This window comes from Cygnus olor, chromosome 3, assembly GCF_009769625.2.
Source record: "Cygnus olor isolate bCygOlo1 chromosome 3, bCygOlo1.pri.v2, whole genome shotgun sequence".
Classification (NCBI taxonomy): domain Eukaryota; kingdom Metazoa; phylum Chordata; class Aves; order Anseriformes; family Anatidae; genus Cygnus; species Cygnus olor.
This window is the reverse complement of record NC_049171.1, coordinates 78214557-78235416: the sequence shown is the minus strand read 5'-3', so window position 1 is coordinate 78235416 and position 20860 is coordinate 78214557. Positions and strand designations below refer to the sequence as shown.

General features: G+C 45.0%; 1 protein-coding gene across 1 annotated transcript; it reads left to right on the top strand.

Annotated features, from left to right (window-relative positions):
• Positions 1-208: 208 nt before the first annotated feature.
• Positions 209-18901, top strand: URB2 (URB2 ribosome biogenesis homolog). The gene is made up of 9 exons (XM_040551110.1): positions 209-419; positions 1565-1741; positions 3652-7036; positions 8483-8643; positions 9952-10062; positions 10997-11239; positions 12002-12092; positions 13774-13913; positions 18188-18901. Exons 1-9 carry the CDS (start codon positions 294-296, stop codon positions 18383-18385), a joined length of 4632 nt encoding a protein of 1543 aa, XP_040407044.1. The 5' UTR covers positions 209-293; the 3' UTR covers positions 18386-18901.
• The last annotated feature ends 1959 nt before the right edge of the window (positions 18902-20860 follow it).

Sequence of the window (20860 nt, the reverse complement as noted above, 5' to 3'; positions counted from 1 at the left end):
GGCGGCCGCTCCATGGCTGCTGCTGGTGCTGGCGGCGGCGGTGGCGGTGCTGCCGCCCGACGGCACGGCGGGGAGGGAGCGGCGGGGAGCGGGGCCGGGGCGGCCCCCGCGCAGGCGCCCTCCGGCCGCCAATGGGCGCCGCCTGCCCCGCGCCGCCTCCCGGGGCTCGGCGCTCGGCTGCCGCCGCCTCGGCGGGGAGGGACGGGGGGAGGCGGCGAGCCGCCGGGCCGGGACCGCGAGGGACGGGGGAGGAGGGGCGGAGGGAGGGTGGGGAAGCGGTGCCGGGCGGCGAAATGGCGGCCGTGTACTCCGGCGTGCACCTGAAGCTGAAGAGCGCCCGGACGCCGTGGGGGGACAAGGTGAAGCTCGCCCGCTTCGCCTGGGTGTCGCAGCAGTGCTTCCTTCCCAACAAGGAGCAGGTAGGCGCCCCTCTCGCGGATCCCGGCGGAAAGGAGGGGCCGCCTCGTGGCACGGAGCTGGCCGCCGAAAGGTTTCGGCCCCGGGTGGGAGCGCACCCGCAGCCCTGCCGGCGAGCTGAGGGCAGCTCTTGGTCCTGGGGCCGTGCGAAGAAATGTCGCGGCATCACCTTCCAGGTGGCTTCGGCAGAAAGGCTTGTGCGGGGGCAGGGGAAAATAGTCCCTCTGACAGAGGGCAGCACGTGTGCGGTGCCTCATGGCTCGAAGGGAAGCTGCTTCCTTCAGAGCTGCCGTGGGCAGGCTTTAGGATGTGCCGCATGAGGCCCTCCCCAGCCTGCTGCTGCTGGGTCGGAGCTAGGTGAGAACGAGAGCTCCAGGGTGGGAGAGCTGACCATAGACCGGTGTGTGCTTCCAGCAGCTCCAAACCTCTCCCCTCAAGTCTCTGGTTTTACACCCTGAAGTTCAGTGTTTCCCTGAGCGAGGGGTGTCCTGAGCTGCTCCTCCAGCCTAGGGGTTTTGTGGGAGCTAGGGTTTGCACCGTCTGGCGTCAGTGTTTGGAATTCCTGTCGTTTAAGTTACTTAAAATATGAAATGTAGCCATACACCGTATTTTGAAATCAACGATATAAATTAGTAGTCTTCAACTTTTTCCGGTTTGCACCTCTAAATTCCTAGACCTGAATTTCTATATGGTAATTTGAACCTGCCAAAAGGAAGATATGAAAGGTATACCAAGTGTCAGAAAGCGAAGATCGTCTGGGATTTCTTTAAGGTCCCCTCCAACCTCAGCCATTCAGCGATTCTATTCTACGATTTCAGGTCTTTAATGATAAAGATTACTCTTGCTCATTAATAACAACTGCCAGATTTGTAGGCTCTGCTGAAGAAGCTGATGAAAGGGCATTAGGATGTCAACTCCTGAAAGCTGTCTTTTGAAGGTTCGGGGGAGCACGGGACCAATGCTGGATTAAGAATTAAAGGTTTTAGGAATTTAGGCCTTGACTGAAGCCTTCAAAAGTGAAGTTCTCTGCTTGTGCAGAGCCTGTTCTGCTCAGATACAAAGCAGTTCTCAGGGCCCAAGTGTTGTAGTTGTGAAGAGGTACTACTTTTATTTGTTTTCACTTTTTTTTCTTCACTTTTGTTAACAGGTGTTACTTGATTGGGTAAGCCATACGTTGGTTTCCCACTACAATAAGAAGCTTAATCTGGAGGATGAAGTTGTTGAGAAGCTCTGGGCATATCTAGACGATGTTATCCGTAGTAGAAGACTACAGAATCTGTTAAAGAGTGGGAAGACGATCAGTCTCAGTTTTTCAATTGCACAGGTAACTAAAGCTATGGGTATTTTGTAACATGTTGGATAGCAGTGTCTGTCTTCAACAATATGTCACCATTCGTCACAGTGTAGGGTGTTGCATGAAATAAATAATAATAAAGCTGATGGTTTTAGGACCTCTACTACAAACTTTCCTATTTCTGTTCTGCAATACATTTTGTGTTTGTACAGAACTAAGACTGAAAATGGCAGAGCATTCTAATAGTAACCTCCAAGTTAATCTGCCCCTCTGTCTTTAACTTCTCCAAACTATCCGAGAAGGAACTGGTTTAAGTATTTCAATAGGTAAGTAAGGGCTCATTTATGCATGTTGGTCTTGTATATTACTTACTGTTTGTATTATCATTCTACCTGGAAGTCTTGGGAGATGTTTTTCCCCAAATCAGTGTGTTTGGCATGAGTACTTATGCGTAGTGACATGCTCTTCAGCAGGCCCTGTCTAGGAACTTGCAACTTCTTATGATGACTCTGAATGAACTGCCCTTTTGATTTCCCCTTCTACTTTGAGCTAAGACCCCTCTCTCACCCCAGCAGACCAACTTCCTGCACTGCCACATCCACATCTATGCTTCTCTGGGCTATCTCTGTATGTGCGTGGGAGATCAAAAAAGGCTTTAACCCATACTCATTGGTACACATCTTGTACATGTTGGGTTTCTGGCACGTTTCTCCCCAATTTCTGTTCATTTGAAGAACGCTGCATGAATCTGGGTAAATGTTATTGTGCTGTACTGGAAATAAGAATCAAGTTCCCAGACGAAAGGCTGGCTGTGAAGCAGGAGAGCAGGGAGCAGGAGACTTTTTTTTTTTTTGTCAGCTGAAATCCTGTTTTGTCTCACAGCTTTCCCATTTAAAGTATTATGTTGCTCACTGAGTTAAACCAATTTAGTAGTGGCATCAAATCATTATTGATCTTAATCATATCAGTATTTTAGTCTCAGATGAAAATGGATGGAGGAGACTTCAGTTACAATTGAACTTTGTTCAAAATTGAACCAGATAGTTTTATTCAGCTGCATGGTTAGAGATGATAGAATTACTGGATGGCTGTGTTGGCAGTCAAAATGGCTGGAAAAAATGACCTTTTCAGTTGTGCTCTGGTTGGAACTGTCTTTACGTTCAGGAATTGAGTTGCAAACTACAGAAAATTGTTTGGATGAGAGGTGCTGTGCTTCAGAGAAGTTACAGAGAAAGCGTGCAAATTTAAACATGTCTGGCTGATTGGCTAGTAGGCCGGAGTACCCTAAAGACAAAACTATTTGGAGATGAGAAAAGGGAGCAGATAAAAGGGGGATTAAAGGATAAAAGTGTAGGGAAATCAACACAAAGTTTGAGAAAAGGAAGGGACATGAAAGTTCAGTTATTCAGTTCTTTAGAACTGTGAATCTCTCAGAGAGAGAGGACACTCATTCAGTTTCGAGGTATCAGTACAGGAAACTTTGGGTTTTATTAGAAGGTAACAATGATATTTAGTCACAGACATGCTTGCTTATGGTAGACTTCTTGGATCAAAAGTTGGAAGTTTTTTGTTTGTTTTAATTTGTTTGGAACACAATTTGGGGGACCTTGCAAGAAGGGAGGGAATTTTCCCTCTCCTCCCTTTCTGCAGGATTAATTATTAGGATCAAATATGCCCAGTGTACGCTGTTGTTGGTAATGCTCATACTGAATGAGGGGTTCCCCATATATCCTGTGTTGCAAACAAATGAGGGGACACAATTTTGGCCAGAGCAGTTTCTAGTTTGAGATCTACGATATGAGAGGTCCAGCAGAGGCTGTTAGCAGGTCTCTGTTCCTTCCTTCTTGCAGCCAGAGCTCCCAGAAGATGACATTGATTCATTATGATGAGCTTTGTCTTTGTGTACAAAATTAACTTTTTTTTTTTTTTTTAACCTTCAGGTCATAAATGAAAGGTTATCAGAGGCCTGTTTGCAAAAAACGCAGCAAAACATTGGTGCAGTGCTGAGTTGCTCCAGTGGCATCCTTTCTGCTCCTTCGCTCTCCATCATTTACACAGCAAAGTGTGAGCTCTTGGTTGATCTCCTCAGCAAGCTCGCTGAGCTTGCGTGTCAGCAGCTGGCTTCTGATGACGCTGTGGGCTCCCAGTTGTTCAGCATCCTCCACCTCACTTTTGCTCAGTACCTTCTGATCCAGAGGCAGCAAACCAACCCAAATCGGGTGTTTGGGCAAGTGACAAGTCACTTGCTTCAGCCGTGCCTGCTCCTGAGGCACCTGCTGACGGTGAGGAGCTGGGTGCAGGCAGATGACAACCACGTGCGTCAGCACTTAAGCAGGGAAATCCGAAATCAAGTAGAAACGCTGCTGCGGGCTGGGTTATTCCAGCCTGAGCTCTTCTCATCCTACAAAGAGGAGCTGCTGCCGGAACGGGAACTCCAGGAGAAGAAGAAAGGAGCACTGAAAAGCCTCTTGCTACCAGTAAACACCGTGCAGACCAAGCTGGCCAGTGGCTTTTGTGAACCTGCCATCCATGGAGCGGTTGTGGCTGGTTCGGTGTCCCTGTTGTATAAGCTCTTTCTGGACTCATACTGCAAAGCAGAAAACCACCTCGTGTGTTTCCACATGCTCAGCAGGCTTTATGGCTGCCTCAGGCTCTCTGGCCTACAGCAAGGAGCGAGGGAGGACGCGCTGACCCCTGCAGACTGGAGCACAGAGCTCCTTGCTCTGGAACAGCTTCTGAGCCTGGTGCTGAGCAGCGATATCTATAACGTTGCCAGTGACCGCATCCGGCACAAGGAGGTGCAGTTTGGGTTTTACCGCAAGCTGGCGCAGATGTTGATGAGTCACTCCCAAGCTTCCATCCCGGCTTGGTTCAGGTGTCTCAAGCTCTTGATATCATTAAACCACCTTATCATAGAGCCAGACCTGGTTGACTTAGTGGCCTCTGCTTGGGTTGATGCGAAGGTCGCTGAGCTACGTACGAAGAAGCCCCAGGAGGCTCTCCTCAGCGCCGTGTTTCAGACATACTCCAAGCTGCGGCAGTTTCCACGGCTCTTTGAAGAGGTGCTGACAGTCATCTGCTGGCCAGCTGTCGATGAACTGAGGCTGCCTGTCTTGTCTGCTGGCTTGACAGTAAAGCTTCGCGAGTGCCTCCTCGAGCTGCCGCCCAACCAGATTCTGGACATTGTGTGTCTCTTAGTGGAGAAGTGCCAGATCCTTGTTCCTGCTGTTGAAGGGTCTGCCGACATGGCCTTGAAGCTGATGTCAGTGAGCTCAGTGCTGCACGCTTTTCTGTTCAACATGGGGAGCCTAGATGATGTCACTCCTGCCCCTGTGGTCCTTCGCACTCAGAGTCTGCTGGCCAAGATGCAGGAGGGAGTAATTCAGCCGCTGATAGAGCTGCTGCAGGCTCCTGGGAGAGAGGAAGAGGAGCCAGACCTTTGGCTAAGAAAGGCCAGCGACTCTGCTCTCCTCCTTGTTTACACTTGGATTGAGGTAGACACTTTGTTTGCTATTAGCTGCACTAAATACGTGTCTCCATCAGCTGAAAATGTCAGTGCTGCTGCTACAGCTGCTGCAAAGCCCTGGGACGTTTCGGCTTTCTTCCCTGGTGTGGAAGAGCAGTGTTGGGAGAGAGTCGTGGAACTTGCGAGTAGTTTTGCCTCCACTGGTAAATACTGCTTAGAACAGCTCACGCTTCAGAAAATGAAGATGATTTTAATGCAGACTCAAGGTGATGTACAGGCCTTGCAGCATGCTGCAGCTTTCATCCTGGAAGCTGGGAGAGCCACCATGAACAGGGGAGAATCTGAACCATGGGATGGAGATATCAGCGCAATAAATGAGCTTACATACCCCACAGCACACTGGCACCTTGTCATCTCCAACCTGACTGTCCTGTTGCCATATATTTCCCTGAAAGATGTACAGTACGTTGCAGATGTGCTTCTGGAGGCGTTAGTATTGACCAGAGCTCAGGAAGCTGCCGCAGACCAGGAGCCTTCCATCAGCATTGGAAAGGTCTGTCTCAGTTTCATGCACAGTCCCTTTCTCCCAGAGATGAAGGTTCTGCACTGTGCTTTTCTGACCAGCCTTATTCATCAGTTCACTCGGGTGCTGCCCTCTGCTGCTAGGGATTCAGTAGATCTGCCACTTCAGCAGCTGTCTGCAGGTAATATCTCTTGGCACGAAGAAATCCTGGCTCCTTCCAAACTGGTTGATGTGGTGGAAGCACCACCGGGAAACAAACAGCCGAATGATGAGCTCAGTTTGTCGTGGAAAACCCTGGAGAAAGTTGCCCAGTGTATCTTACAGTTAGCAAAAAATGGTTCCCCTGTCATCCTGAAGGAAAGCCAGCTAGAAAGCTGCCTGCGTTTGCTAGAAATTACTTCTCTTCTGAAACTAGACAGTCTTCTTCCCTCTGACTGCGTCCGGTGTTTTCTGGTGCTGCTGTCCCTGGTAGCCAGTACCAGGGCCAGTGTCTCCTGCAGCAGGCTGCTATCACTGAAGTTTTTACGTACCTGCTTCCACCTCCTGAGGTGCCTGCAAGCTGGCAGGAATGCCAACTCTGTTTTTAAGGTTTTTCATGCCAGCGATGTTCTTGAAGCTGTCATAACCTCCCAGCTTACGGCTAGCAAATTCTTCACTGATGCTTTGACAGATCCTGTTTGGGCAGAGTATCTCCAGGAAGTCCAAGCCTCTTTGGAGCACTTTCTTCAGATGATTGTTGAAAGAAGGCAAAGTATGAAGCTTAACTTGGAAAAATTCATGTCTTTCCTCGTGGGCTGCAAGCCAGGTGCTGGTAGGGCCAAAAGCAAATGCTGTAAAAATTGGAATCCTGCAGCTGAGCAATTACTGCTCGTGTCATTCACCACTCTGTGTCGTGTCCTCACGCTCTACCTTCAGCAGCAGCCAGAAAAGAAGCTGCAGTCTACAGACATACTGTCTGCTTTGCTGGAACCAGTAGTCCAGCAGTTGGGAAGAACTGTTGAACACGGTCTTCAGAGTAACACCCAAAACCAGCTGTTGCCTGTAGCGTTTATACCATCTGTCACGACTCTTCTCAAGGCAGATCTGAGCCATGCTGTCAGAAAAGGCTGGCAGAAGAATCCCGAGGATCACAGTGGGTTTTTGGAGCCATCCCATGTTAAACTGTACCAAAAGTTTTACACTCAGATACTGAGAGAGCTGCCCTCTGCAGGAGGTCACTTGCAGTTCCTTCAGTCTGCGTTGCAGTTCTTAACGGTTTTCTGCTCCGTACCGGAGCTGTGCCCTGGGAAAGAAACTGCAGTCACTGTTGTTTTCGCTATAAACAAGCTTCTCGCTGGTATGAAAACTCCCCTTCTTCACTTCCTTTCCTAATTTTGCAGGGTAGAATCAAGTTAAAGATCACTTATGCAAAATATACAGCTCTTTAAAAATTCTGTGTCTATTTACTTGTGTTAAAGCAGTAAGCTATCCTTTTTTAAATGAATAACAAGAAAATTTTCAAGGAGGCAATGTTGTGGTACCTGGACCACAGCAGCCATCGAATCTGGTAAGGATCTTCTGGATGTTGTAAGCATCCATGGCTTCTGCATCTTTCAGTTCTTTATTGCATGTTGCTCTAAAGAGGAGGATAACTTTTGCTTGTTTATTTTAGAAATCTTCAAACAGTACTGGCTTATCGGGAGATATACTGGAATTTTAAGGTTGCTGAACACCAGTAATTCTGATAAAGTCTGTGGTAGTTTGGCAAATCAGACCCTTTATCCCCATCAAATAAAGAGCCAGGGCTAGAAATGGCAGGAAAATCTGTTCTTCCTAGTTGTGAGATCTAACTCCTCTTTATTGTCTTGTTCAGAGTGCAAGATGAACTAAATGCTGCCAGTGAGGTACGGTAGTGAGGTAACATTCCCTTTGACTTCTCTGAACAATTGGAATTTGTCTAACGATGCTAACATGCTGTAGTACAGTGGTCTCCCAACTTTTTGGTTGTGCACATCTATCAGTAAAAAAAGAAGTTAATTTTGAGCATGCACCCACAATATGTATTTAAGTCATATGCATGTGCTACTGTACTTACATATTATGTACATTATAAAACACACAAAAATAGAAGTTAAAAAAGCTTGAGAGAAGGATGGAATCAACGCTACTTTTAAATTTTATTAATTATTGGAGCAACCTGTATTTTCGTCTTTGTCTCTTGCCTGTGTTTTGATGGTTCAGTACAGAGCTCTGCCAGGGCAGGGATTTCACACCAGGACTAGGGACCATGACGAGGTGTCAATTGCTGTAATCCTTCTGCTGACTTCTCTCTTTTTTCTGCTGACTGCTCTCTCTCATCCTGTGCCTAACTTTACTGAAGATTGGTAAAGTGTTCTAGCCTGGAGAGATAATTAATCACTGTAAAAACTGGAAGAATCTTTAATAAATGTGTAAAGCATTAAGTAAGTTGAAATACAGATTCCTGGTGAAGAAGGCTTTTTCAGCATTGACACGAATCCAGTGGATACTTGTACATCTAAGAAGCCTTTCCATGCTGCTGAGGGCTTTTTATTGGTATGATGACTACTCTGTAAACTCCAGGGTAGTAAATTCCTGAAAACAGTAATGCATTGCACTCGTGTGTGTGTTTGTGTGTGAAGGGAATTCATGGGGTTCTCTGTGCCTTCAAGTGGTGAAAAGGCACTCAGACCTGTTTAAAGGTTTGCTTTGCTCTGTTCTTACCTGTGGAGGTCCCTGTCTTGGGGAATTGGTTGAGCCATGCTTGTGTCTCTTGAATTTGCAGGTCCTGCGATCACAATCCAGGTGATTAAAAGCATAGAGCCAGAGCTGACGGAGGTGCTTGTCCAGCTGCTGGGAAGCTGCTCTCCCGAAGAGTTTTACGCCATAATGAGGCTGGTGCTGCAGGGACTTGAGATGAAAACCATGTGGCAACAGAAGGCTAAAGTAAGGAATGAGCTCAGTTTATTGTCAAGTTCTTTCTTCAGTTTTGTCTAACTTGAAAAAATGTGTTAGCTGAATGACATCTGCTTAAATATTTTTTCCTCTTTCTGCTTTGTGGTTGGGTCAAGTTAATTTACATGGTTAAGGGCTTGGTAAGTGTGTTGTGTAGTGTTCTGGACATAAAGTGAGAGAGGTGGAAAGGTCATGGAAATTTCCTGGAAAATCTTTCCATCTAGTTTTAAGGACTCAACAGCCTTAATTCCATGTATTGTCAGCAGAAATCGTGTCTGTGATGTTATATGCAATGCTGAATTTTTTTTTTTTACTTGCTGATCAGAGCTCTTGCACAGCAGACACTAGCAGTCAGTGAGGTTAACCACTGTTTGTCTATGGCTCTTTTTAACAGGGCTACAGGCATGCCATTCTTAAATATGTTAGTAGTTTTATATAAAACCAAAACTGTGCCCATGCTTTCAGCATTTGTCTCTGTAATGACTTTTACTCTGTAATAACAAGATACTGCTCAGTAGCTTTTTAAATGCTATGCCTTTCTCCAGAGAAGCTCAAGCAGCAGTGGTAACACACGGAACACTTGAGGCTAAAAAGCCAGCTGCTCCCTTCATAGAAGGCCCAGTGACTTGAGATCAAAACTGGGATTAAACTCAGGGGTTTATCTGACTTGGTCTTATTTATCAGAAATAGACATGAATATGCCATGTCGATTCTTGATACCTTTTTTTGAAAGTGTATCTGGAATTCCTGTGTATGCCTATAAGTCCAGCCACCTGAGTTTAGCCACCATGAGCACTGGAATATGTACGCATGCACTTTGGGGTTGATATACACTGACAAGACCTATTTGTTTTGGCTTGTAGTATGTTTCTTTAATCAGTCTGGCTTAACAGTCAGAATTATTTTTTAAACAAAACCAAACCCACCTTGCTGCTAAATGCAGCATTCTTAGTGTACCAGTGTCCGTATACTCCCCCCTGCTTGCCTCTCTTATGTAGTGGCAGTTAAAAAAGGCTTTCCTTTCTTAAAAATCACTTCAAACCTTTTTGTACAGTAAGTTGACTCTAAAATAAATGTAGTATTAGTACATTTGGGCCAGTTCTGCCCTCAGCACACCGAATTTCGTTGAGCTGCTGATTACATCACAATTTCTAAAGAGATGTGTTGGTAGGAGGGCTTTCATGTATCAAGGCTCTGCTAATGCTCAAAACTGTCACTGCCCTTGAAAGGGCTCTTTTGTGCTTGAGAGGAGCCAGTGTGTCTTGTACCTGTGACTGACTGTCAATCTGCTTTCTGCAGGAAGTATTGTCAGCTATTATGCTAATCAAATTGGTGCTCAGCTGCCCATTAAGTGGAGACAAAGAGAAAGCTTTCTGGTTTGCCAGCCCGCAGATAATCACAGCTTTAGCTGTAAGTATCTATTTATTGTAACTTCATTACCTATCCCTTTTATTTGTTGGAGTCTGTAGTGATTGCATCTGTAACATGCACAGAGGAATACTGGAGCAAAACAACTGTGAATGCTAGACAAACCCATATCAGATTCACCGCCACTGTCTTGTGTAGATCCTTCCTTTCCTCCTTCTTGAAGGGAGTCTCCCCCTGTGGGTGCAATGTGTAGGTCAGACATTTCTTATCAGTAATTTTCTGGGGCTGAACTGTGTAATCTGGAGCTTGGGAGAGGCTTGTTAGGCTGCAGATACGTCTGGGTCTCCTGTCCTCCTCCTTACTGTCCAAAAGAGAAGGAAACTGTCAGTCATGTGTTACAGCAGAAACTAACGGCAGCAAAACAAAGAAAAAAGTGCTTGTATTAAAAAATCACTGATTTCAGAATAGGAAACTTAATTGGCAGTAACCAAATCCAGATTTTGTGTCCTTGATTGTGCAGCATACAAACCTAGTGATGTAGGTTATTCTTTTGTCTTGGTGATGGTGTCTCTAGACCAGGATTTTTTAGATGTTGGCTCTGCAGCACCAAGAAGTTGAGCTTGTAATTTCTGCCCTTTTTGTTAGAGCTGCATGTTTGGGCAAGAGAGAACTGGACTAGTGCACTCATGGGGAGGTGCAAAGAGGTGCTGGTCGCTGTAGCCTTTCCACCTTGTCGGGGGACTGGGGAACACTTACAGTTCCACGCTCGGAGCAGTGCCTGCTTGAAATGCATCACGTGCATCCTCTGCCCCGAGTGTAGTTATAGCAACACTGCCAAAATGAAGGAGTCTTCCTGCAGTCCAGCTTGCACCAGTCTTGTCGTATTGACTCAAGTCAGAGCATTATGGTCTTTGGTGTTTGAATGCTTGCAACAGGTGGCTAATGCACTCCTTCTCTGTTTCCTGTCTTTGTGTAGATGCAAACCAAAGAGGCCTGCCAGGACCAGTCACTGACTGCCACCATAGTTGTGCCTATTCTGGAGGCTGCAGCAGCTCTGCTAAGACAAGGAGAAGGGGTTCTCTTGAATCCGCACCATGTTGCATTGGCATTCAACATTCTCCTCACCGTCCCTCTGGATCATCTGAAGGCAGAAGACTATGGCAGTGTCTTTCTGGGAGTCCATGAAGTTCTGTTCTCTGTCGTGCAGTGTCATCCGAAGGTATATCTCCGGGGTGGTAGGAGAAGGGGAAAAAGGTCAAAAGAACCAAGACAGAAGCTGGTGATGAGAAACTTTTAAAGAGTGGTTTTGATATAATTTGCCCTTTTAGTATGTAAGTGCGTTGTACAGCTTGTCCTTTAAAAGCTTCAGTCACATCATGTTAGTTGCTCTCCTGCTTTGTTTTATGCCTCCTTTGTTAGTCTTTGGCAGCAGATTGCTTATAAATCTGACACTAGATTAGAATAAAACATCCATACAGTTTGACTTCTGGAAGCAAAAATGGGTCAGGATCTAGCGAACTGGTCTCGCAGGAGATCAAGATTCTGCAGGCCTTTGAAAACGGGGCTTAGGCATGTTAGAAGTTGGTGACCTTCAGACTTTGTACCATCTGGGTGTTCTTGTCAGCCTGCTGGCATGGGAAAGTGAAGGCATGCCAGGACTTGCACAGGGTCAGGGTGCTCGTGCGAAGAAGAGGCAGATAGGGGTGGAAGCAAAAAGGAAACGTGACGTTTACTTGTTATTTATATTTGAATACGCTCAGGAGTGTAGTCCTCTTCAGGATTCTTGTATGCTAGATTCTGTACAGATGCAGAATGAAAAGATAGTCTTTGCTCCTCACACCCGTATAAGCTTTATAGTTTCCTTCACAGGAATTGATTTCCCCTGACTATGGGGGGGATGTAGTATATATGTAGTATACATCTGCCCTCTCCACTGCCTTTCCTACATAATCTCAGCTGTTTTTATTTCATGTCTTTGCAGGTAATGTTGAAAGCTGCACCATCTTTTCTGAACAGTTTTCATCGCCTGGTTGCTTCTGTCATGCATGAAGGACGGCAGAGAGGAGACAGAGGTACCGTATCTTTTCCATTTTCACGCTGTACATACACATAATAATTTTGTGTTCTGCAAGAGGAGTTGCAGAAGAAGGCAGTCTGACACCAAAAGGAAAGTCCTCAAAACCTAGCTGTGGCGTGGAAACCATTAGTCCCATCTGTCCTGTTTGTAAATTTGATGATGAGCCTTGCAATGTCTTAGATTTAGGAAGATAACTGGAGCTCTTTTGGAGCTGCATCCAGACAACACTGCTTTTGGGGGAGTAAGGTATTCTTCGCTAACTGGCTGGCAGGTGGTCAGGAACCAGTAAGGCTTGCTGTGTCCAATTTCAGCTCTTCCTATCTACTTTTGCTCCTGAAAGTGGTGTAGACATTTATAGCAGGGTGGCTGTGAGCTCTGCTGATACATGCTAGCACACCTGAGTGATAGCCCCAAATTGGTCTTGCTGAATAGAGCTTCTGGAGCTTCTTGAGACCGAAACCATTTACTTCAGACCTGAATATTCTCTAGTCTTTGCTAAGCATAAAGCCAAGACATTACATATCTTAAGCATATATTGGGATTAGGTGATATATCTGTGTGGTCAAGGATTTCAATTTATTGGCTTAAGTATCTCAAAAAAAAAAAAAAAAAGAAAGAAAGGACTGCAGGAAGTTGTTAAAGAATTTGCATTGGCCTTAGAGCATGAATGTTAAAGTAGCTAAGTGAAAGATGTTCAAAGTAATTTATTTTTGTGCTGGTCTGGACACAAATACCCTGTCATTACCAGCGCTAATGTTTTGAAACAAGTTGACTCAATGGCCTGCGACTGATTGTGTCCCAGCTCTTTACTGATGTCCTACAACTTATTCCATGTTCAGTTTTATCTCGGCTGATTTGTGTTGCCCCCAGCTGTGGGCAAATGTAAATGTATGCATGTGTCACGGGAGAATATACTAACAATAGCTGAGGGGTAAAAGAGAAAGTATGCTAAATTGGTACCAAACTGAGAATTTGCTATCTTCTGTAGTGTGTTTATGCAAGACAGTGGTCTCAGAAAACGTATCAGTACATGGCATCCTGAAATTTAAAAACACATTGTTTATCTTTGTAGAATTGTTATATTTGCATAAAAGATAACATGAAAGTGAATTCTAGATGTCCCTTCTTGTTTGTGTTGGTTCTCCTCATTCACTGCTTACTGAAAGAGTGAATTCTCAAGTCCTCTCTCCAGTCCTGCTTTTAATGTCTCCAGTGATGTGGCTTCTACTCTTGTACTGCACATAGTAAATGTCATTAGAAAGCTATTTTATTATGCTGTTTCTAAGATATGTCTTCTGATTTTCTGTCAGGTAGAGGATATGATTTTCCAGTTTCCTTGGTTTCACCTCCACAGTGCTAGCTGGGACTGAATTATGGCAGGGACCATAGCTGCTGCTTTCAACTCTTCAGCATATCTAACGAATACTTTTAGCATTGCAGTGTGTGTGAAGTTGGAATTAGTGTGCTCTTACAAACAAGCCATTGTAAGAGATGTGTATGGTGTGTTGTGAGGGTGGGAGGGGGCCTCTCAGCTGTGGCTTGATAAGAAAAGAAGATAAAAAGGATAAGCTGATGTTGGTTTCATGTAGTTAAAGAATCGTGGAAGATTGTCTAATTTTTTTTTAGTAGTATTTTTAGGCCTCAAATACCAGACTGCAACTTGCTTTCTGTTTTAGGCAACACAGATGACTTTGAAGCTATACTGAAGTGTGCACACCTAGTGGAACGGATGTATAGTCACATTGCTGCAAAAACAGAGGAGTTCACTGTGTTTTCTGCTTTCATTGTGGCTCAGTACGTGACCGAATTGCAGAAGGTAATATATTCTCATCTCTTTTGAAAGTGCCATGGTGTTGGCATGTGCCTTATGGGGATACAGTTTTGATCCAAATTCCTGAGAATCTATCTTACCCAGCTCCTAAAAACTTTGTAAAGGGGTGGGCAGTGGGTTGTTTTTTTTTGTGTGTGTGTTAGGTAAAACAATGCAATACCTATTTACTGAACTTCTGCTTTTTCTATCGTGTTTTGAGTCTTGTTTTTTTCTTCATGAGGTAGTTCAGGTTCTTCTTCCAGGTAGTGTCAGTTGTCCAGGCCTGATGTCTGTTAGAGCCTCATCTAGGCAAAGTAATGAAGGAAAATCCTTCATGAAACTATCTTTTAGTTGAGTTAAATGAATGAGTGAAAGGAAAAAAGTTATCTAGCTGGGGAATTGTTAGCTCTTCAGTAATTCTCCTTCCATACCAAAGGTATTGTTAGTATTTTTACTGAAAACAGCTATTCCTGCTATTACTGATGCCAGAGCCTGTCAGAAGCTTCTCACATCCAGACTTAAATTCTAGTTGTCATTCTCTCCAACCTAATGGTTTAAATTTCACAAGGATTTGAATGCTGCCTGCATTGTCAGCACCTGCAAACTGATTATTTGTGGCTCAGGCCTGGACATGGGCCAAAAATACAGCAAGTAATTGTAGTCTTCTTTAGGCCTTCCGCAAAAATATCCTAACTGGTTCTATGTTTCTGAAAGATTATGTTAAGCAGTGTAAATAATCATGAAGACTGTTATGAAGCTTAAACTCAGCTGCCTTCTCTGTTGCCTGCCTGGCTTTTTTCAGAGGTTTGGGACTAAAACAATAGGATATGTCAGTTACTTACTGTTCCTGGTGAGTTGGTTATTAGAATGGAGGGGACCTACAAAATAGGGTCTGACTGCCTGACACTTCAGGTCTAACCAAAAGTTAAAGCATATTATTAAGGGCATTACCTGGATGCCTCTTGAAAATTGACAGGCATGGGGCATCAGCCACTCACTAAAAAGCCTGCTCCAGTGTAAAGCCTATTCCTAATATCTAGTCTGAACCTCACCTGAAAGCTGTTTTCTAGTCTGAACCTCACCTACTTCTGAAAGTTGGTTTTGTCATAGGACAAAATATGGTCAAAGGACCTACACAGGAGAACCACTTTTTAGGAATAAAATAGCAAGATGGGTGCCATCAGATCCCAGTGGATGTGATCAATAAGTAACAGCTGTCTCCACCAACTAACAAAGAAACACAAGCTTTCTTAGGTGCTGTGGGTTTTTGGAGAACGCATATTCCAAGTTACAGTCTGATTGTAAGTCTTCTCTACCAAGTGACCTGGAAGAAGAATGATTTCAAATGGGGCCCTGAACAGCCACAAGCCTATGAGCAAATTAAACCAGGCAATTCATGCAGTAGCCCTTGAGCCAGTCTGGACAGGACAAGATGTAAAAAATGTGCTTTGCACCACAGCCAAGGAGCATGGCCCCACCTGGAGCCTCTGGCAGACAGCACCTGGAGAGAACAGAACAGAACATCCCATAATGGAAGGGACTCCCAAGGCTCATCAGGTCCGACCCTTGGTTCCACCCAGGACTACCTAAAAATTAAACCGTATGTCTGAGAGCGTTGTCCAAACGCTTCTTGAACTCCAGCAGGCTCGGTGCCATGACCGCTGTCCTGGGTAGCCTGTTTCAGTGCCACAGTATACGTAGTAATCCAGCAAAACTAGGGATACATTAAGACTACTACTGCTCTATTTAATTTGCGGAACTTCTCTGAAGGCTGTTCATCACTGAATATAGACCCTTTCCTCAAATGGGGCCTGGCTTGAATTGTCAAATGACCTTTTGAGTTAAGTTGACTTTTTCAAGTCAAAAGGAGACTTATTCAGTGTTAAGACTGAGTACAAAGTCTCACAAGATTTTAGGAAAATTTTGTGTAATGCTTTCACTGATAAATGGAAAGTGATGGATGATAGTTGAAACCGCAGATAGGTAATGTATGCATGGAGCATTTGAGCGTGGAAAGGTGAATTTGTGTAGTGAGCCTTGAGAAGCTGTAACAAAGGGGTGTTTTCTGTCTCTGACAATAGATGGGTCACAAGGAGGTGGTGATTTATTTCACCGTTAGACTGGTGAGAGTTGGTGGGTATCAGAGGAAGGGGAGGACTCAGCATGCTGGTCTTGAGGGGGCACATATCTTTTACGTTGCTCTGCAGATGCAGAGAAAAACTCTAGCTATTTCTCTCTTCCAAGTCCAGGTCAGTGACTTTCTGCCTACAGTCCAAAGACCTTGTGTGTCTGTGAAAGATCCCTGAGAAAAACATGCTGTTGATAAATTTAAATCTTCATGTAGGCATCTGCACACTTACTGGAACCCTTTTTTAAGGGTCTGCAGACTAAAACCAATGAAAGCCATTGGCCTAAACAGTTATTTGCTCCTAATGTAGTTGCGTAATAGTTCCCTCAGTGCTTCCTTTTTATACCAGGAAATAAATTTACTTGTGAATTGTTTTGTGATAACCTAGAAAGATTTCTTGCTGAAGTGGGTGGCATCTCTGGCTTCTTTCATACTCTTGACAGCGCTCTTCCCTTGTTGTGTATGAGCTGTTGCTTGATTCAGCAATAGTGAAATACCTCTTCACACACTTAATGTCGCACATCAAGAGCTCTGTAATGCTTGACAAATTGGTTGTGCTAACTATATAGACCATAAAACACTTACAAGCATAATTAAGTGCCAGCTAGTAGTGGCAGCTGTTTAAATCTTTGCTTTTGCTTCCCATAGTGTTATTGGAGGGTGTTTATAGGAAACTGCACTGCAAAGCAGGAGTGGCCCAAATAAGGCACGGGTGCAGGCTGGTTTGCAATGTGAAGGATGTAATTCCATTAACTGTAGCTCTGAGGTATCTGCTTGTCCCAAGTGGGCCATCTAATCCGTATTGTCAATAGCTGTGTGTTTCCCTCTCCTTATTCCCTGCAATCCCTTCTCTGCTCTGTGGAGGGAGAAGCAAGCCCAGTGCATTCACTGGGAGCTGTGATGCTCAGTTGTTCTGTTACTTTAGTGCATGGCAGGGAGAAATAACATCTTTTACAAACCTTCTAATAGATCAGTGACAAACTTTTGGACAAGCAAACTGTTCAGGGTCACAGATCAAAAGAAAGGCTTATGTGCTTTAATGCCTGTTGTATGTTCTTCCAAGCTATGTTAGCAGCCCTAATAAAATATATTATCTCTTTTGTGTTCAGGGCAGAAAGAGAGCAGGAGCTTGTCACAGTGATTAGGAGTGCACTTCATTAGTGGAAAGTTTATTAGTTGCCTCAGGAAGAAAGAACTCTGAATTTTAATGGCAGCCTTTTATGTAATTTTCATCAGGCCTGGAGTGCAGAGGCTTAGGTCTGGAGGCATAAAGCTAATTTTGGGATTCAGCAAAGATAAGATGTGGTTCTGCAGCAAAAATAATGTGATTATGCCAGAGGCCAGCACTGCCTAAGGCAGTGAAGTATTTAGCAAGTGATTTGTGTGCGCAGGACAAATTCCAGTTTACGTGGAGCACCAGAGGACTCCAGGGTTGTCCACCACCTCCAGTGGCCTGGTTAACTAGCCTGGTTAGCAGGCTGTGGGGTTGAGCAGGGGTAATGGCAGGAGCAGGGCACTGAGTCAGGGGTCCTTGCTTGTATTCCCAGTTCTGCCGTCAACTTTCTGCGTGACTTCAGGTGAGTTACTCGATTTCCAATGTTAGCTCAAGGAAACGCACGTCTCCTGAGCTTTTAGAAAGCTCCTTTTATTAAACCTCACACGTTCAAATCCTCAGATACAAATTGTTAGATAAATATCAAGTTGTTAAGTGATTGATTACCCAATGTGAACGATAGACTAGCTTAAAGTCAGCACTTGTTTGAAACTGGGACTTCATAGCATACAGCTAAAGAGATGTACAGGATGTATAGAAATGTGTAATCCAGGTCAAATATTTTAGTTACAGTTTTCCTGCTGAGGACTTTTCACGTGGTTCCAAAGATGATCAGTGTCTTTGTCTCTGGCAGCAGTGTGTAGTAGCACTCACATGCATTTTATTGCAAGGAGCATGCTTGTTCTGCAAAATATATTTGCAAAAATCAGGAAAATATTACACAAGACGACATGTTAGATTTTATCTAATGGACTGTTCCAGGTGGTCTGATGCATTGAATAACATCTTGTCAGCACTTTTAATGTACACTGGCCATGGAAAGGGTGTTTTCATGCTTTTTTTGTCTTCAAGTTTAATGCAGTTTTGTTCTTCTTGTAGGTGACTCTTCACCCAGCTGTGAAGAAACATCTCACAGAGGGGATATATCACATCCTTGACCTTTGCATTGAACGGGACATCAAGTTCTTAAATGCGTCACTACCAGCAGGTGTAAGGGAGGTCTTTAAGGATCTGTACAATGATTACAACCGCTACCACAAAGCAAAAAAACAGGGGGAGGAAAAATATACTGCGTGATGAATTCTGCCTGGTGCTGCGTGGTCAGTTACGAGTTGATCCAGCAGTGCTCAGAAGACCCTCAGTTCTCTTTGCTTTGGGATGATGAGTAAGATCAAATCTGAAGAGGGTCCTAAACACGGGTTGCATTTTTCTCTATACGACCAACCTTCATAATGGGGAAAAGGGGGCTGGGGAGGGAGGATTGTCCTGCTCTGTGCCACGAATGGCAGAACTGCTGCACCTGTGCAGCCCCCGAGCGAACCTGCTGGGAGCTCGCTGCAGTCTCGGCAGCAGATGTTGGGTTTCAGGCTTTGGCACATCATGGTGCTTTCTGTGGAAGCAATAGCCTAGTGTAAAAGCCTCTGAGGGTTATAACTCACTCACATGGCAAGCAGAATTAAAGCAATTAGATGCATATTTTTATATGGTGTTACTTCATATTTGTTACTGAGGAACTTTGTGAATATCACACAGCTGTGTGGTAGGCTACTGCTGCAGTACTGTGGAAATACAGTAAAAAATTTTGAAAACTTTTATATTTTTACTTGGTTGTTTCTGCTGCTGAATCCAACCCCGAGCAAGTGACCTACTGAGTTTCCTTCTCAACTGACTTATCTTGTGATCCTCCTGATAATCAGAAAGACTGATTACTTGAAGCTCTGGTCGATTTACTGTCATTAAGCAATTACACTTAGTTATCTGAGCTCTGGTAGTTCTCACTGTGCATTTTTAGCCTGTGATAAATGCTAGGTACCAAGGCCTATCTGAGACCAATTTGGTCTAAGCTGAGCCTTGTTGCTTTCCTTTCACTCTAGGTTAAGAGCAAGCCCTGGACTTACTGCAACCCAGCTGACAGTAATAAGCTGTGGTGAATTAACCACACTTGAGCCTGTAGGAAGCTTTATCAAATAACTGTCTTTCATTAGCCAAACTACTGAAGCTTATTGTGTTGAAAATAGTAGAGACTAAAGATCCAAACTTTTTCATAAGTGGTGAAAGTCCTCACATGTGCACACAGTTAGTAGCTAGGCCTCATTATTCTCGCATGATTATCTGCTTTAAAGTATAGGTAGAGGATGGGTAGAGGAAGACTAGAACGTACTGTGTCGGGCTGGGATGGAGTTAACTTTCTTCATAGCAGCTCTTTTGGTGGTGGCCTTTGCATTTGTAGTTAAAAGTTGGTAACATGCCAGTGTTTCAGCTGTTGGTCTCAGCAATGGTCTTTGCACAGCATCCAGGCTTTTTCTCCAAGCTTCTTGTTGGGGACATGAGGAGTGTCATCACCAGTCCAGAGGGTGAAGTTTGGCTGCCACAGGAGGCTCCACATGGCAAAGATGGAGAAAGCAAGCAGGGCTGTGGGGCAGCTGGACCTGGGTGCCTGAAGTGAAGCCTTGGTGCTCCTCCTGCTCTGCCCACTGGCTGCAGCCCTGGCTGGGTGCTTCTGGGACATCACAAACCTCTGCTGGGACCCTGGCTGCAAAGCAGAGGCAGGGCCCTGGTGGGTGGCTCCCTTGGGTGGCTCCAAGCGGTGCCTGGCGCAGCTTCCTGGTGCCTGTCACTGTTGGCTTGTCCTGTGCCACTTCTGTATTTTATTTCCAAGCTGAAACACTGCTGTGCGTCAGAATTGGAAGAGGAGTTCCTGCTGCATCGTGCCCCTGGGGCTGTGGGACAGTGAAGTACCTGGTTGGTTTCAGAAGGGAAATGTGCGTGAGCTGGGTGCAGCTAAGTGGGCACGGGGGGAGGAGGGCTCTATGCCGAAGGCTGCTGGTACACTAGTAAAAGGAGAGTTATGGACAGTGAGAGAAGATCTGGAAAGAGTAGTGAAAAAAGAGCTAGGTTTAAAGCGTGGGAGGAAGGAAGTGAGGTAGCAGCTCTGGCTTGTAAGTGTCAGGGCTCCCCTGATGTAGCCATATGGTTGCAAGCCACACATGCAGCTCAAAAGCTCCTGAGTGTAGACCACAGCGTAAATAATGTCTTACTCATCACTTTACGAGTGGTGAAGTGCTGGTATCAATTTTATTTCATCAGTATTAACTCCTTAATTTTTCTCAGTTTTAACGTGGCTCGGAAATGAGAACGTGTAAGTGCCTTTTATGGACAGCAGTGGTGGAAGGAACAAACTCTTGCTATAAAAAGGACGCAGAGCTTGAATGAATGCGAAATTGAAACTCTGCCACAAGTAAACCTTTATTTCAAGCATGCTATGCAACCACTGCTTATCCCTTAGCCCTCTCCCTTCTCCAGACTAACCACCCCAATTCTCAAGCACAAAGCCGCGTTTCAGCGTGGAAGGTACAAAGGGGTTAAAAATAAGGCTGCATTTCACTTGCTAATCCTGGGTCTTTGTCCAAGAGCTGCTCTGGGCTTTTTAGCTAGCATAAATTAAATCGCTGGCATGGGACCACCTGCTGAGAAAGCAGGCTTTGTTTTCTCCAGCGCGTTCCCGCTGGGCTGCAGCGTTCCTCTTCTGTCACACGATGGAGCCGTCCTGCA